The sequence below is a fragment of the Dipodomys spectabilis genome, unplaced genomic scaffold, assembly GCF_019054845.1.
Source record: "Dipodomys spectabilis isolate Male_0828 unplaced genomic scaffold, ASM1905484v1 ptg000262l, whole genome shotgun sequence".
Lineage (NCBI taxonomy): Eukaryota > Metazoa > Chordata > Mammalia > Rodentia > Heteromyidae > Dipodomys > Dipodomys spectabilis.
Window position 1 is genome coordinate 2,175,357 of NW_024870939.1, and position 18,674 is coordinate 2,194,030.

Sequence of the window (18,674 nt, forward strand, 5' to 3'; positions counted from 1 at the left end):
GGTATGGAGTTCTGTATGTGCATACGAGTGGGCGTGCACGTGTGTGTGTGTGTGTGCACGCACGCGCTCGTGTGCGCATGTGCGTGTGTGCATGCACATGCACGCACATGCATGCACACCAGTTCTGGGGATTGAACTCGGCCTGCTGCTTTCACTTGGCTTTTTCACTCAAGGCTGGTGCTCCACTACTTGAGCCATACGTCCGCTACTGGATTTTTGCTGGTTAAATGGAGGGAGTCTCACAGACTTTTCTGCCTGGGATGGCCTCAAACTGTGATTCTCAGATCTCAGCCTCTTGAGTAGCTAGGATGACAACTGTGAGCCATCAAACACCCAGCCTAACTGATCTCTTGATTCTTGTCTACTGGACCCCCCTGGGCCTTCCACCTGTCCCTGCATCCACTGAACAATGAGGGAGGAAGGGGAAGGCTTGCTAAGAGACTAGATAAACAACACCAGTTGGGTTGCCATCAATGCTGCCCCTCTTGTGGTGGACCCAGGCACTAGGGCAGGGCGTATTCAGGTTTCTGTGACCTACCCCTGGAGGGTCCTGCCAGGCAATGCAGCAGCTTTCTCTGGCTCCGAGTGAGGAGGTGGCAAAGAGTCAGGGTGAGAACATAACAGAACCGCTGTCATCAGCATTTCCAATACTACTGTACCCCAACACCAAGAGACATGAGAGCAGGCCAGAGGCCCAAGGAGGGGGTTACACATTCTGAGGGTGCTGCCCAGCCTCTTGCCAGGCGAGGTAGTAAAAGGAATGAGGAGGAGGAGGGACAAAGCATCTATTATTTGACTTGAGTCCTTCAGAGGGAAAAGAGCCCAGGGCCAGCAGACCAGCTGAGAGGAATTGTTTCACACAGGTGGGGCTACTGAGCATGCCATCCTGTCTCTGGTCTCCATCCTACCACCTGCCAATGCTTCTTACCTTAAGGCCAAAAGAAGGGCAAGAGGTAGAGATCAGAAAGCCAAGACCCACACAAATGATCCCTCCCTGCCTTTCTCTGACCAACTCACCTAGCAGGGCCCAAGACAACCTCTACCCACAGGACTCTTAGAGCACTGTGCCCTGGCAACTCACCTGTATCCATGTGCAGAGAAGCAGTCTTGGGATAGGAACACAAGGTGCCCATCTGATCCATGCAAAGCCAGAGCCCCAGCAGCCTGCTCCCTGCCCCAGGTTCCAGGCAGCAAACACCTGGCCTCCTTGGCCTAGCCAAGTACATACCTGGGCTTCGAAGTTGGCTCCTTGGATTCTCTCAGACCAAACCAGCTACTTTTAGGCTTTTCCTCCCCAACGGATGAGTGGTGGGGGGAGGCAGGACCTCCCTTCTCCCCCACAGAGCTTCGGCGCCCCATCTCGCTCCGGCTCAGCCCCTGGTGGTGATGGTGGAAGAGGCCCATGCGAGGCTTCCGCTCTTCCTTCCGTGCACCCTCCTTCTCTACCACAGCCTCAGAGGAGGCCACCATGGGTGTGGCAACCTGCACTGGCTTTGGCTCCGGAGGCCGGGAACCCTCCTCCTCTCCAGAGCGGCCAGCCCCGACAGCCAGCACTTTGGTCTGAGTGCTCAGCTCCTCCTGTCCGGGTACCACGTCTGAGCTGCTGGTGCCACGACTGCCTCTGCCCCATGAGTCATCGGAGGTCGGAGGCCCCTCCTCAGAGGGCCGGGAAGAGACACTGTGCAGGGAGCTAGAGGGTGGGAAGGAGCCCAGGATGGAACTGCGATGCCGCAAGGGGGCCTGGGGCTCCTCGTTGTAAATGTGGCTTCCGTTGACACACAGGGAAGAGCGGGAGGCAGCATCCACGTGACCCTGGAGGTCATGAAGACCCCGGGGAGGACCTGCACGCATCTGGCTGGCCTCATCACTGTAGGTCCTCTTGTGGGTAAGCAACTTGGGGGACTGTGTAGAATCCTTGCCTGAAAAGGAGACACATGTAGGGTCAGCACAGGGGATAAAGAACCCGTTTCTTGGGCCCAGCCAGGCCTTCCTCACCCCTCCTCGCCCACCCACCCTCCACTCCCCTCTCCAAGGCATGCAGTTCTAGCTCACTCACCCCCTTCAGAGGACAGCCAGCTGCTGCGGCTCGGTGATCGGGTAAGGAGCTCTGAGGCAGGGCCCTGGTAGGCCAGACTCCCGCTGGTTGAGGACAAGGTGCTGTCCGAGCCCAATGAGGTGTTGGACTGGGTCAAGGATGATCTGCGCAGCTTGTGGCGAAGAAAGAAGCCTTTGGCTTTGCCCATCTTACCCAGGCTGCCCAGGTCAGGATCCTCTAGAGCACTGCTTGGGAGGATGGCAGAGGCAGACTCCAGCTCAAACTTCTTCTTGCCCTTCATCTTGTCCTTGAGCTTGCTGAAGGGGGATCTTGGCTTGTCCTTCATGGACAGGTCAAACATGCTAGCACTCAAATTGTTGCGAGTGAACTGGATTGTGACTTGGATCTCTCCTCGCTCCTTCTCCTTCTTGCCTGCCTTGGAGTGTAGCTTGTACCACCTGTGAGAAGAGGGGATGGGCAGAGCTCTGACCGTAGCCAAGGGTACCCAGCTCCCCAAACCCCCTCCCTGCTTTGGGGGCCACTGACAGCCTCTGCCCAAGAGCTTCTACTTTGACAGATAAGCCCAGGCTTCTAAGCCACAGGCACAGGTGAGAAACCAACACTTTTCCATGATGGGAAAAGTTATTCAGGTGCTGTGCAACAGCGCAGCAGTACCTTCCCCTGGAGCTCAGAGACCCCATCCCAGGCCCTCCCCTCCATATCGGAAACCCTAAGGCCCAAAGGGATAAGAAGAAACCAGGGAGGAACTAGACCTATATCCAGGCTCCTGGTATAGACACACCTACCTACATTTTCCCCTGTTCACATCAACTCTGGCCAATCTCAGCTGAAGCTCTATTTCTGAGCCACCAAAAAAGAACAGTTCACACAAAGGCCCAGGGCCAGAAACTCAAGAATGCTAGTGTATATGTGCACACACACACACACACACACACACACACACAACCTTACTCACACAATGACTCACCCCAAGTCCTGCCAGGAACACAGCTGTGAGACATGGCTAAGCCTTGAAGCAAGAGACCCAGGAAAAGCCTGGTACTGGTGGCTCATGCCTGTAATCCTAGCTGCTCAGGAGGCTGAGATCTGAGGATTGCAGCTCAAAGCCAGCCCAGGCAGGAAAGTCCATGAGACTCTTATCTCCAATTAACCACCAGAAAACCACAAGTGGTGCTGTGGCTCAAGTGGTAGAGCACTCACCTTGAGCTGAAGAGCTCAGGGTTCAAGCCCCGTGACCGACAGAGACAGACAGACAGACAGACAGACTCTTGAAGGAGGAGGAGCTCCTCCATGCTGAGTACCACATAGGTATAGCCAGCAGAAGGGTCCTCCTCTGTTTCCTCCATGTCCTCTCCCCCACGTTTCCCATGTCACAAAGCACAGCAGATGCTGTCCTGTTATACAGATCACAGGGTTAGGTTCAGGGGAAGTAACTCACCCAAGAACAAGCACAGAGGAGAGAGGAGACTTAGAAACAGGTTCCCATCACATTAAAGCCCATATTCTTCCCACCGCAGACTCCCCAACAAGAAGGATGAGGACACACTGAAACGAGATCCCTCACACACAGGCTCCTGCACAGGGCAAGCGGAGTCCACTCTACCGAGAAGTGGGTATACTACTGCCTAGGTTGACAGCTTCCCATACAAGAAACAATTGTGCTTCTTAGTATTCATCTTACTACAGTAGGAAATAGGTGAAACTTTAACTTCAAGGGTAATATCTGCAAAATGTTCATAGCAGCTCTATAACTGCCTAGACTTGGAAGCTACCAAGACATCCTTCAAAAGGTGAATGTACAGATGGTGAAATATTATGCAATGATAAAAAGTGACTATCAAGCCATGAAAAGACATGGAAATATTTTAAATATGTAAGTAAAAAAACAATCTGAAAATGTTACATATTTTATGATTCAAATATATAACATTCTGAAAAGGACAAAATTGTCAAGAAAGTAGTATGTCTATGGTTACCAGCAATTTAAAGTGACAGAGAAAGCCAGGTGCTGGTGGCTCATGCCTGTAATCCTAGCTACTCAGGAGGCTGAGATCTGAGGATCGCAATTCAAAGTCAGCCCAGGCAGAAACGTCCATGAGACTCTTAGCTCCAAACCACCAGAAAACAAGAAGTGGTGCTGTGGCTCAAGTGGTAGAGCACTTATTTTGAGCTGAAGAGCTCAAGGACAGCACCTAGGCCCAGAGGTCAAGCCCCACAACCAACCAAAACAAAAACTAAATAAATAAATAAATAATAAAGTGAGAGAGAAAAGAGTAAACAGGCCAAGAACAGAGGAGGAAGAGCATTGTTTAGGGCAGTATGATAGTACAAAGGTAGTGTCTATCTTTTCCATTATCAAAACTGCAAAGAATATACAATACAAAGAGTTGAGGCCCACGTAAACCCCAGGCTAGTTAACAACAATGTATTGGTGTTCACCCATCAGCTATAACAAATGTGCACACTAATGCAGGATGTTAATAACAGAGGAAACTAGCAGGGCCAAGAGGCATAAGGAGACTCATACTTTCCGTTCACTTTTCTGTAAACCTATAACTGGTCTAAAAAGAGTCTAATAGTATTATAAAGAAAAGAGTCGGGCGCTGGTGGCTCACGCCTGTAATCCTAGCTACTCAGGAGGCCGAGATCTGAGGATTAAGGTTCAAAGCCAGCCTGGGCAGGAAACTCGGTGAGACTGTTATCTCCAATAAACCACCAGAAAACCAGAAGTGGCGCTGTGGCTCAAGCGGTAGAGCGCTCACTTTGAGCTGAAGAGCTGAGGGACAGCGCCCAAGCCCAGAGTTTAAGCCCCACGACCGACCAAAAAAAAAAAAAAGAAAGAAAGAAAAAGAAAAGAAGAAAACATAAATATAAAAAACTACGAAAGAAAGTAATACAAGAATTTCCTTCAGGACCTGAGTGCTAACAACAGAAGATTTCTAAGTATGCAGCACAATGAACAGAGTTACAGACGTCACTATGAAGTTTCCACACACCAGGCATAAGGATGAAAATGTAGAATGGACACAGTGACTCACTCCTGTTACCCCAGCCACTTGGGAGGTAGAAACTGAGAGAATCACAGTTTAAGGCCAGGCCTACCAAAAAACTGGTAAGACCCCATCTCAACCAATAAAGCTGGATGTGGTGGTACTCACCTCTTATACAAGGTGTGTAGGAAGCATAAACAGGAAGATCACAGTCCAGGCCAACATGGGCAACAATGCAAGATCCATTTTCAAAAGTATCTAAAGCAGGGATTGGGAACATGGTTTAGTGGTAGAGTGCTTGCCTAGCATGTATGAAGCCCTGGGTTTGATTCCTCAGTACCACATAAACAGAAAAAGCTGGAAGTGGCACTGTGGCTCAAGTGGTAGAAGAGTATAAGCCTTGAGCAAGCAGCTCAGGGACAGTGCTCAGGTTCTGAGTTCAAGCCCCAGGACTAGCAAAAAATAAGATAGATAGATAGATAGATAGATAGAGATATAAAGCAAAACAGGCTTAGAATATGGTTCAAGTGTAGAGTACTTTATTTATTATTGTTACCAGTCTTGGGGTTTGAACTCAGGGCCTGGGTGCTACCCCTGAGCTCTTTTGCTCAAGGCTAGCACTCTACCACTTGAGCCACAGCTCCACTGGTGGCTCCCCCCCTCCCCCATCCCCCAGTTGTTGAAGGTAACAGTCTCACGGACTTTTATACCCTGGCTGGCTTCAAATCATGATCCTCAGATCTCAGCCTCTTGTGTAGTTACAATTACAGGCATGAACCACTGGCACCTGGCGGAAGTTTTTGGCTAGAAGACCCAAGGCCCTGGATTCAAATGCTACTACTAAAAAAAAAATTTTTAAGGAAGCCCTGAAGGCCCTCACAGGAATGAGAGCAGCATCCATGCCCATGAGCAACACCAGGGTAAGGCCTCCAAGTGCCTAGGGGAAAGCTTCCATCACAAAGAGTTGTAGGCCCAGCCACACAAGCATGAAGGCAAAAGAAAGCCTACCTGGTAAGAAGGTCAAGGCAGTAGCTGAAAGGCTCAGAGGCCCTTTGATATACACACACACACACACACACACACACACACACACCTTAGCACACACACACACACACACACCTTAGCACACACACACACACACCTTAGCACACACACACACACACCTTAGCACACACACACACACACCTTAGCGCACACACACCTTAGCACACACACACACACACACACCTTAGCAACACTAAGGTAGCCATCTTTCACTGGGCAGAGGAGATAAAAGCACTGCAAGGGCTTGGTGATAGTTGGTGGGTTGTTTGGTTTTGTTGTGGTGGTTTGATGGGCATCAAACAATAGCTCAGACTGGCTTAAAAGTCACAATCCTCCAGCCTCTGTCTCCCAAGTGCTGGCATTGTAAGTATGGGACACCACTCCTGCCAGTAGCTTTCGTTTCTTTTTGTTTTTCCCCCACTTCCCATCAAATGGCTAATTCAGTTGCAATTCCAACAGCCTTCTGCCATGGGTGCTCAACTTGGCCTGAGATGGTGACCTAGAGTACAGGATTTTTCTCCCAAGAGAAAGACAGCAGGAGGGATGGTGGAGAGGCAAGGCAGCAGAGTGAGCAGAGAAGAGAAACAAGATGAAGGAAGGGAGTGTGTGCGGCCAGGAGTGGGAGAACCAAGCAGTCGGCATCTGCGTCTGTATCCTGTGTCTCCTTAATCAATGCCCACCCTGGCTGGGCGCTCTGCTTCAGGTTTGCAGACAGAGTCTTGTACTGTCTGCTTCCAGAGTAACTGAGACCCAGTCATGGCATCAAGCCCAGCTTATTTTTGAGATAGAGTTTTCAAATTTCCCTGTCTCTGCCTCCCAAGTAACTGGAATTACAGGCATGTGTGCCACTCAGCCTATCTAAGTCTTTACAGATCACTTGTCACTGCCCAAACCTGGACTTTGCTCTGTTTAGAACAGGACCCTGAGAGGTGAAGCAAAGGGAACTTTATTGTTTCCTGCCTAATCCACCTAAGCCCCACCTGAGATACTGGAATTAGCAACACATACAGGGTGGAGCGGGTGTCAGGGGTGCATGTCCCCAGCTGGCCGCATGCCACAGGCAGAAGTAATGGTGGTTATCTCTGTGCTGTGCTGCTGCAGGGAACTATCGCTTCCTACATTGGCTATTTTTGTCTGGTTTGAATTTTTATAAGGTGCACACATTATTACTCCTGTAATATGTATTACTGCTATTAGGAAAAAAGAGACAAAAGAAACCTCAACTCTTGTCTTCCTCTTAGCTTTCCAGGCCATAAAATAGGTAGCTTTCCTCTCTCCCCTGAAAGGTCACCTCCCCGCTCCTGCTCTTCCCTAGGGAATGAATCCCTGCCTCTCTAGACCTACTGCATCTCACAGAAGGCCAGAGGAAAAATGCCTTTGCTCAGTATTACTAAGACAATTTGGTGCTTGAGAGCACTATGAGGCTGGGAATGGCCAGGAGCTGCCTACAGAGGCTATCAGCCACTTGCCTGCCAGCCCCAAAGCACTGAGCAGGACCCTCTCAGGCACTTCAGGAGCCCAAGGCCTTGACCCAAGAAGGGGGATGCACTCAGACTGAGAGAGCATGGTCACCGAGCTAACAGCCCTGAATCAAGGACAAGGACATGTTCCCTCCCTGCAAAGCTCCTGCTTCTTCCTACCGAAACCAGACAGCATCCAACAGATCTGTCAGCCACTGTGGCACCTGGTTTGTGGCAATGGAGCCACAAACATCAACCATCACTGGGGTGGACACAGGTAGGGACACCTGGCAGACCCAAGAGCAAATGGGTGCTGGGAAGCTCCCCTCCTAGACTGAGGCTCCTCATGCTCCCTCCCTGAAAACGTGGCCACAAGCATCACTTCCCACAGTCCCCTAGTCCTCCCCTACAACCATGAGCTCCCCAGACTCTAGTTCCAAAGTTTTGTTTTGCTTTGCTTTCTGGTAATGGGATTGAACCAAGGCTTTGCACACAGCAAACTCCCTATCACTAAGCTACATTCTTAGACCTTTTAATTATTTATTTATCTATTTTAAGGCAGAGTCTGATCTCAAACCTGAGCTTTTCCTGCCTCAGCCTCCAGAGTATAAGATTATAGGCATGTTCTATCATAGCTAGCTAGACTTGTCTGTCTGTCTCTGTGTGTGTGTGTGTGTGTGTGTGTGTGTGTGTGTGTGTGTGTGTGTGTGTGTGTGTGTGTGTGTGTGTGTGTGTGTGTGTGTGTGTGTGTGTGTGTGTGTGTGTGTGTGTTGTCCTGGGGGGCTTGACTTCAGGGCCTGGGCTCTGTCACTGAACTTTTTTTTTTTTTTCTCAAAGCTAGTATACCACCACTTAAGCCACAGGTCCACTCTGGCTTTTTTTTTTTTTTTTTGGTAGGTTAATGGAGGATTTTTGTTTGTTTTTTGATAGTTTAATGGAGTTTCACAGACTGTCCTGCTTGCTGGCTTTCAAGCATGATCCTCAGATCTCAGCCTCCTGAGTAGCTAGGAATACAGGCATGAGCCCCCAGCTATGTAGTACTATATCTGTGTACTATATCTGGCCTTCAAGAGAATGTGTGTTCTCTTTTAACAAATGTCCAAATACTCCTTGAGCTCTGAGACTGGCTACAGGAGAGATGGGGCTTGAAGGAGAAGCTTCAGCCTCCTGTCTTGGCCTTTGGCTATAGCATCTCTGCTCCCTCAAAGTGGGGTAGTCTCCAAGGCTTCCAGACTACCATCAGGCACCGTCATAACCTTAGGCACCCTTAGGCCCAATCTAAGACCTGCCCTATCACCCCCACCAGTGCTGACATCCAGCCAGAATCAGTCAGGATACAAGTAAGACTTCAAGATATACACCTTGATGGTGGCTCACAGGACAGAACTCTACAGTGGGGCCCCAATCTGCCATGATCAGTTCAGGATTCTCAGAGACTCTATCGATCTATCTAGGGCTAGTAAAACACTACCAAAAACTTACTTAACACTAAGGTTAATAGATATTTGAGGGACGTTCACAGAGGATAGAAGGGAATCACTGTATGAGTGTTTCTTGATGACTTCATGTCACTGTGCAAGTTAGAGTCCCATTCCCCTCCATCTGGTTTCATCCTCAAGAGCAAAGGTGGAAACTAAAAGAATCCTGTCTAACTGTGTGTCTGGCTCGGGCAGGACATACTTTTTTTGAAAGCTAACTCACTCTAGATATGCCATCCTTCCCCAAGAGGAAACCTGAGGAATGTACAGGTGAGGGTGGGCGGGTCTCAAGCACTTCCTATAAATTAAGAGTGCTAAAATGAACTAAGACTCCTGAAATGACACTCTCATCAAGACAGCAGGAAGGACAGCGATTCTACCCAACTACCCAACAATCCTCGTAATACCTACCAGGCCCACAGCATGTTATTGCCAACCCATGGTAACCAAACTGCTCTGCCTGCGTGGACCCACCTTGACTTCTCAACTCTCCAAGGCCAGGCAGCATGTGCTCAATGCACAAGGTTCTGATAATGGTGATAATTAAAAAGCCAGGCACTGTTGGCTCATACCTGTAATCCTACTCAAGAGTCTGAGATTTGAGAATTCTAGTTCAAGCTAGCTTAGATAGGCAAGTCTTTGAGATGCTTATCTCCAATTAACCACCAAAAAGCCAGAAGTGGAGTTGTGGCTTGAGTGACAGAGTGCTAAACTACAGCAAAAAAAAATAAATAAATACATAAAAGCATAGGGACAGCCCCCAGGAGTTCAAGCTCCAAAACTATCATCAAAAACAAAACAAAACAAAAAATGGACTTGATCTAAGGACAGAGGTCAGGAAGGAACCAGGGTTCTGTCCTGTATAGCCACTCAAAAACCTTGTCAAGGGCTGGGAAGGTGGCTCAGTGGTAGAGCGCTTGCCTTGCATGCCTGAGGCCCTAGGTTCGATTCTTCAGCACCACATAAGCAAAAAGAAAAATGCCAGAAGTGGCGCTGTGGTTCAAGTGGTAGAGCACTAGCCTTGAGCTGAAGAGCTGAGGGACAGCGCCCAGGCCCAGAGTTCAGGCCCCATGACCGGACCCAAAAAAAAAAAAAAAAAAAAACCTTGTCAAGAACAGTCCAGCCTGCCCCATTAAGCAACAAGGTCCAGAATTCCTGGAAGAGGGAATGAGAAAGCTCTCCAAGGGCCTCTTTTGGCTGAAGCTCCTCCTCAAACTTGTCTGCCTAACAAAGTCCAGAGGCCTGATGTGGACTTGGGACTTGGTCACCATGTTTCGTGCCCCTCCCCCCGCCCATCACCTTGCGGTCTGAGACATTCCTCAGCAAATGCAGTGAGACTAATAGATATCACATAGAACTGGGCAAGCTCAGCCCCTGGGGAGGCCTGGCATGAGAGTGGCCAGACACACCTGTGCAAGCACCAGGACAACTCCTGTCAGAAATTGGGGTGGTGGGGACCACGAAAGCTGCAGCTATAGGCCTGGACACATCTGACTTACTAACCCTCCTTAGTAATCAGAGATGCATGATCATCCTCAGCTTCATTTGCATCTCTATATTTCTTGTTCTCCTGCCCCTCAGACTACCCTGAGCCCAAGAAGAGTCCTCAAGGCCACTGCACTGCTGTTCTCCTGAGATACAGCCAGGGCTCATAGCACTCACTCACTCACTCACTCTGGTCAGGTCTTTCTTCAATCCGACCTGCAGAGCCTTTCCTGAGTCCCTCAACTGCAACCACCCATTCACCTTATTCGATTCCTTCATTGTACATGCCCATGTATCCACATCTACACAGCAAAACTATGGATGAGCACATAGCTTGTTTATCATCTTCCTCCTTGTTCATCTCTGCATCCTCAACATTTAAACAGTGATCGTGCAAACCAACAAATTAATCTAAAAATCTAACAGGAACTTGCTTGCCCCAGTTCACAAGTGCTCTCTGGCCTTCCCTCCATCCATTCCTCCTTTTCCTTATCTTCTTGCCTTTGCTTCTTGAGCGATGGGATTACGGGCATGCACCACCATGCCCAATGGGGGGAAAAAATCTTTATTCCACTAATCTCTAACTGAAATGTAGCTTTAAAAAATATTTCTTTTGCCAGTCCTGGAGCTTGAACTGGGCCTGGGTTCTGTCCCTGAGCTTTTGTGCTCAAAGCTAGCACTCTACCACTTGAGCCACAGCTCCACTTCCAACTTTTTGGTGGTTAATTGAAGATAAGAGCTAAACAGACTTTCCTGCCCAGGCTGGCTTCAAACTGCAGCCTCAGCTCTTAGCCCAGAATTACAGGAATGAGCCACTGGCATCTAGCAACCTGTCTTTTAGTTATCAATTTTTGCTATGTCTATAAAAACTATCAGGAAAAAAACAGCTATTTGAGATGGGGGTCTTGCTTTGTAGTCCAGGTTGGCCTTGAACTGTCAAGTCTCCTGTCTCAATCTTCTATGTGTTAGAATTACAAGACTACATCACCATGTTCTTTCTAGCATGAAAGACCCATTGGTTCCACCTATGAGAGCCAGAGGCTCCAAAGATCAAAGCACCCTCCCCGCAGAAGCTTCAAGAGGACAGGAGACATGAGTACCAGACTTGAGGGGTAGAGAATTCCAAAATGGCACCTTCTTTAAACAGGACTCCACTGCAGCTCCAGCTCAAAGCTAAGAAGCCAATTAACTCCTCTGAAAGAAGACGCAGAACTGGATCTGTGACATGCCAGACTCAGCTAGAGTCAGGTGCTGATCCTTCTTCAAATCATCACATGGCACTGAGAGGCCACTATAGCCACCAGCAATCAATGTGTGCTGTGCAGATACTGAGCACTCAGTGGACTAAGCTACATCTTATTTTGTTCCCTCAACAACCCTAGGGGTGGGGATGGGAGGCAGACATTGAGAGAGAGGAGTGAGGCTGCCTGGAGTTATGCCACACCCACCACTGACTATAGATGACTGAGGAAATAAGCATATTGAACAGATGTGTCCACATCTGAGTTACAGAGAAGTCTCCAGGGTAGGTCATGACTTGAGAAGTAGTAGGAGAGTCAAGATTTTATCTCAGGCCTCAGAGCTCTGGACCTTGGTCACTACACTACACTGCTTCCCTTTACAAGGACAACACACATTCAGTCTCAGGCCCAGAAACTCCCATTTCTCTGCCTAATGGAGGAATTCAAAGCAACACATATACACAAGGGGTGGGCGTGTGTGTGTGTGTGTGTGTGTGTGTGTGTGTGTGTGTGTGTGTGTGTGTGTGTGTCTGTGTGTGTCTAGAACCTGATGCTTGCTAAGTAGGTGCTCTAACTGTTGAGCCACATCCCCAGCTCTATTTTGCATTAATTATTCTTCAGGTAGACTCTCAAGCTTTTAACGCAGGCCAGCCTCAGACTTAGATCCTCCTACTATGGTCTTCTGCATAGCTATGGTAACAGGCATACTCCATTATGCCCAGCATATTCACTGAGATGAAGTCCCCTTAACATTGTGCTCAGGTTGCCCTCAACCACAATCCTCTCAATCTCTACCTCCCATGTAGGTGTGTGTCACCATCCCTGCCTTTTATGTATTTATTTATTTCCTGATTCATTCATTCAAGACAGTATCTCAGTATGTATGTAGCACAGGCTGGCCAATGACTTGGTCCTCCTGTCTTTTGAGTTCTGGAATTACAGGCATGTACCACTATGCCCACTGAAAAAGCTATTTCCCCTAATCTCTAACTGAAATTTAGAATTTCTTCCAATAATGCATTTTTGCAATGGTCACAGTATAGTAGCCAGACCTGTAAGTTTGTCACTGAGAAACCAGATCTTTCCATTCAGAATTATAGCAGTTGCAGATGTCACAAAATGCTTATGGTTATCATTCCTCTGAACTGCTAAGTTACTGAATCACCACTAGATCACATTATTTAATACTGTAATGAAATGTTTCTTTTTCATTCCTAGAAAAAAATCTTTTTTGTTTACTCTTTTTTTATACTTTTTTATTGTAAAAATACTGTACAGAGGCGTTACAGTTACATGAGCAAGGTAATGAGTACATTTCCTATTAAGCATTGTTACCACCTCCTTTGTTTTCCCCCTACCATCCCTTCCTTCCCACCTCCACAACTACACTCCGCCCTCACCCCCACCCCCAGCCTCCTGGCCTAAATTGTAAAGTTCGTTTTTCAACATAGTGTCTTGTGCATCTCATTGTTACAATGGGTCAACCTGTATCCCTATTTAAGCATTTTGATAAAAACATGTTTCTTCAACAAGTCTCCCTGGTGTATTTTGTAGCCCTGCCTATTTAGAGATCAAAATCTAAGTAGTCCATGGACTTCACCAGATGCCCACATCCTCCAGGGCACACAACGGACTGAGAACGCCCAGTTTATACAGAGCAGAGAGGAGCCAGCTCAGCAGAATGCCAGGTGCCCTGGTCTCCAAGCAGAAGACAGATCTGTTCCCACTTCCCACCCAGTGACACACAGGGCCTAGGGAACAGCAGAAAGCTGGCCCTCAGACTTCCCAGAGTCACGCCACAGTGCTCCACTGACCCTCAAACACCCTGCATACCAGTGAAGGTGACTCCAGGAGCAGGAGCTATTCTGATCACATCCCCCACACCAGACTCCAACTTACCTCCCCAGGCTGGGCCTCAGCCAAGCCCTAGCCTCAAGTCCACAACTTTTTTTTTCCTTGTTGCAGCCACTGCTCCACCTCTTCTAAAAAAGACCTGAACCCAGCTAGGGAACAGCCTGCAAGCTGACAGCTGGAGGACCCAACCCCACTCCCTGGCAGAGGAAGCCAAGGTGCCCTTAGTAAACATAACCGTGCTACCCAGGAGCTGGCTGTGAGGGTCTCCAGGGGAAGTAAAGTTATAGCACACAGAGGAAAAACACTGACACCATTCCCCTTTGCTAGCCTCACCCTCCCACCCAGCTTCCCTACAGGAGTATAAACAGAGTAGAGAAGGCACACACCTAAATGAGCAGATATCGGGGAACGTGCCCTACAAAACACCTGCCCATGACATGGCTTGCTCCAGACAGCTGCTTCCAGTCAGCAAGGAGCCATTTTAAGTGATACTGTAGACATGGAATCATTTGCTCTCCAACAGCCTGCAGTCTGCAAGGACTACTGTCATGGGCAATATATTGAGGCAGGATAGATTTCCATTCAGAAGTCATCACTAGGGGCTGGGAAAGTGGCTCAGTGGTACAGTGCTTGCCTTGCATGCACGAGGCCCTGGGTTCGATTCCTCAGCACCACGTAAGCAGAAAAAGCTGGAAGTGGCACTGTAGCTCAAATGGTAGAATGCTAGCCTTGAGCAAATAAAGCTCAAGGACAGTACCCAAGCCCTGAGTTCATGCCCCAGGGCTGGCAAAAAAAAAAAAAAAAGTCATCACTAAACTGAAAAACCATAGCCCAGACTTGTCCTTCCTGCCAGCCCTGAGTGAGTTGCTTCAGCCTACCAATCCTATGATACAGTGACCCAGCAGCTTCAGGTAACAGCTCTTCCTTCTGCCAGGATTTCTGCTCAAAGACAAGATAGAACTGGAGATGCAAGTACAATCATTCAAAGGTACAAAAACCACAGGAGAAGGATTGATGGGGAATTTCCACATAGCTGGGTCATGGGAATAGTCCAGAACCCAGTGTTGAATCTCAGCCTCCCTAATGTGATATAGCTCAGTCCACCTGAGAAGGGATTGTGTCAGGAGATCTAATATGCGGGACTGAGAATTTCGGGGAAGGCAGTCACAAGGATTCAACCTCCAGAGTGGGATTCAACCTCCAGAGTGAGGAATCTATCTCCAGGTGAGGAATCAATCTCCAGAGTGAGGAATCTATCTCCAGAGTGAGGAATCTATCTCCAGAGTGAGGAATCTATCTCCAGAGTGAGGAATCAATCTCCAGAGTGAGGGATCTATCTCCAGAGTGAGGAATCAATCTCCAGAGTGAGGAATCTATCTCCAGAGTGAGGAATCTATCTCCAGAGGGACAGTGTGTGACATTCTCAAGGTCAAACAATCCAGTTCTCTCACGGATAATGGTAGGAAACAAAGAGGAAGGGAACAGGTAAATGGGGAGAGAGGTACACCAGTCTGGTACCTACTTGGAACCTGGTTCAACAAGCCACCCACAAAGAGAGATTTCTGATTTCAGGAAATCTGAATGTGGACTGATATGGGGTGATTACCATGAAACTGCTGGTTTTGTATGCTAATGGCATTATAACTATGTTTCTACCAATCTGCTGGAGACAGCTTCTGAAAATCGGAGCATTTAGGAGAGCCTGAATCACTCACTCTGCTGGTCATCCCATTAGTGGCCAATGCTGGGCTCAGAACTACAAGAGGTTGGTGTTAGTCCTGGGCCAGGACACAGGCCTTCTTCCCTTGTCATATCACTTCTCCAGCTCTGGGTCCTGCTCCCTAGTCCCCCAAGTCTCGAGTCTCGAGTATTGTGAGCTCACCTGTGAACTCTTCTACCTTGTACAGGCCAGCACTATGGAATCCTGACAGTCCAGCCCCACACCCACACCAGCACCATCCCTTCATAAAGGTTTGGGGTTCTCTCCAGTGAAACCCCACCTAGGCATGGGAAGGAGGCCTCTCAGCCAGGCCTCCCCTCAAATATTTCCCAAGTACTTGCCAGGAACAAGAATATCCTTGTAGTGGCTGGGAAGGTGGCTCAGTGGTAGAGTGCTTGCCTTGCATGCCTGAGGCCCTGGGTTCGATTCCTCAGCACCACATAAACAAAAAGAAAAAAGCCGGGAGTGGTGCTCTGGCTCAAGTGGTAGAGCACTAGCCTTGAGCTGAAGAGCTGAGGGACAGCGCCCAGGCCCAGAGTTCAGGCCCCACAACCAGACCCAAAAAAAAAAAAAAAAAAAAGAATATCCTTGTAGATCTTGCACCTTGGTGAGGAAATAAGACAGTCAAATAAAGAGGGAGAGCAGTGCCACAAAAGCACACAGATAAAGTGCACAGAAAGGTGACAGGGAGTGGCAATGACCTGGGCAGAAGCCCACATGACATCCCACTCTTAACAGTGGGTAGGAATGAGGTAAGCAAGGGATCAAGGGATCAGGGAGACACTCCAGGTAGAAATCCAACATCAAGCTAAGGAGCTGTGATGTTGTTCTGGCTCCTGCAATGAAAAGCATACAGGGTTCAGCACAAGGATGGAGTCTGATGGATACTTCATTGTAGGAAGAATGAAGATCGACAGGGCAGTGAGAAGTGACTGGACAGCACAGAGCCAGCACACCCAGGGCAGTCCCAAGCAAAGCTGCCTGAACAACTCCATATACCTTAGCAGCAATTTCTGGTCATAAACTAATGAAAATAATCTAATTTGTTAGAAAAGCAGGTGTTTAGTGGTTACAAATAGTCCAGAGGATTTATTTAAAAAAAAAATAAATCCTGGAAGTGGTGCTGTGGCTCAAGTGGTAGAGCATTCACCTTGAGCTGAAGAACTGAGGGACAGCGCCCAGGCCCAGAGTTCAAGTCCCACAACCAAAAAAAAAAAAAAAAGAATCCTTCTAGGTACCAGTGACTTATGCCTGTAATCCTAGCTATTTGGGAGGCTGAGATTGTTGGGATCATGGTTCAAGAGTAGTCTGAGAGAAAAATATCCACAAGACCCTTTTGCAATATGCCTGCTATCCCCACCAGGAAGCCTAACACAGGTGCATGTAAGGTAGGTAATGAGACCATATCTCAAAAATAATGAGCAAGGGCCAGTAGCATGGCTAAGTAGTATTGTGCCAGCCGAGCAAGTCTGAGGCCCTAAGTTCAGACATACAACCAAAAACTTAAAAATAAAAAGCAAAATCAGGGCTTTTAAGAATACCCGTCTAAGTTGGGTGCTGATGGCTCATGCCTATAATCCTAGCTACTCAGGAGGCCAAGATCTGTGGATCGCAGTTCAAAGTCAGCCCAGGCAGAAAAGTCTGTGAGACTCTTATCTCTCCAATACCAAAGCCAGAAATGGTGCTGTGGCTGAAGTGGTAGAATGCTGGCCTTCAGCAAAAGGAGCTCAAGGACAGTTCCCAGGCCCTGGGTTCAAGCCCAGGACCTGTAAAATAAAGATAGCACCTGTCTAGCAAGCAGTAGAGCCAGAGTTCAAATCCTAGTATTAACGAAGGGGGGACGGGGACAAAAAAAATCCAAGTACTCTAGAGATTCAGAGTTCTAGTTCAGTGAGATCCTATCTAAATACTACTGCTTATAATAATAATAATAACAATAACAATAATAACCTGAAGTAGGACAGAAGCAGTGGGGAAGGTAGGAGCACCAAGGGTCCTCTCAGGGGCTCATTTTTGGGCCCCTGTGACAGTCACTCCACCCTGGACCATTCCTCTCTCCCTGCTACTGACAGCAAGGCTTGGACAGATACTCACCTTTCAGTTGTCATAATCCAGGGCAGGACATGTCATAGTATAGACATTAAGTGTTCCCAGAAAGGTTCAAAATGATTTATGGACCCCCTGGGATTGGATCGTGACTGGATCATGAGGACTCTGACTTCATTAAATGCTTAATCCACTGATTGATTTAAAATTCAAAAGCATTATAGGAAAGTGGCAAGAGGTGGGGCCTAGTTGGAAAAAATAGGTCTCTGCAGACAATCAAGTGTTTCATCCCTGGCCCCTTCCTGTCCCTCTCTCCGCTTCCTGGCTGTCATGAGGCAAACATGCTCCTCTGCCACAAGCCCCTGCCACCATGATATTCTACCTCACCCAGGCCCAAAGTACTGAAGCCAGCCAACCTTGGACTGAAGTCTCTCAAACCTCTTCCTCCATGAAGTTATTTTCTCACAAGTATTTTGTCACTGTGATTTCTGGAAAAGCTAACTACAATGGGATCCCAAATAGAGAATATATACATGAGCATGGCAGGACATGCCTATAATCCTAGTTATTCAGGAGGCTGAGACATAAGGATCCTACTAGCCCATGAATTCCAGGCCAGACTGGATAACATAGACTCTTCCAAAACAAATAAACCACAATAAAACCACCACTTAACAAAGCAAATGAACAACAACAAAACCATCCTCTACTACCCAGTGAATAAATGAGATAGCATTGGCTTCAATCTCAGAAAGAAGTTGGAAAAAATGATTTTTTAATGTATGCTGGCTTAAATTCTGGGTTTGAACACTGTCCCTCAGCTTTTGCACTCATTGCTGGCACTCTATCACTTGAGTCACAGATCAATTCCTGGCTTTTTGCTGGTAAACTGAAGAGTCCCATGAACTTTTCTGCTCTAGCTGTCTTCAAACTGTGATCCTTAGATCTCAGCCTCCTAAGTAGCTAGATTACATGCCCAGATTTGGGGGGGGGGGGGCGGGGGGGGGAGATTTTCAGCACATTGTGGGCAAACTCCAATGGACTGGAAAACAGGTTACCTTCTTCTAGTCCTATGTCTGACTCAAGTGGATTTTTAAAAGCCATGGGGGGTGGGGGGGGGGAGGTGTTCAAGTGGTAGACTGCTTGCCTAACAAGCAAAGTGGTAGACTGCTTGCCTAACAAGCAAGCCTGGAGTTCAGACTCCAGTAACACACACACATACTCACACTCACACACACAGTTATCCTGCCTCTGCAAAATAAGTTATAAAAAAGAGAATCACAAGTAAAACTATTACCCT

At 48.0% G+C, this 18,674-nt stretch overlaps 1 protein-coding gene across 4 annotated transcripts in view; it reads right to left on the reverse strand.

Moving 5' to 3' along the window:
• Positions 1 to 18,674, reverse strand: part of Rab11fip5 (RAB11 family interacting protein 5) — a 40,937-nt gene that overhangs the window by 12,713 nt on the left and 9,550 nt on the right. For all 4 annotated transcript variants that reach the window (XM_042699814.1, XM_042699813.1, XM_042699812.1 and 1 more), the window contains exons 2-3: positions 2,057 to 2,493; positions 1,229 to 1,919 (exon numbers count right to left, since the gene is read on the reverse strand). In XM_042699814.1, coding sequence (XP_042555748.1) covers positions 1,229 to 1,919; positions 2,057 to 2,493 — 1,128 coding nt within the window. The remainder of the gene's footprint in view (positions 1 to 1,228; positions 1,920 to 2,056; positions 2,494 to 18,674) is intronic.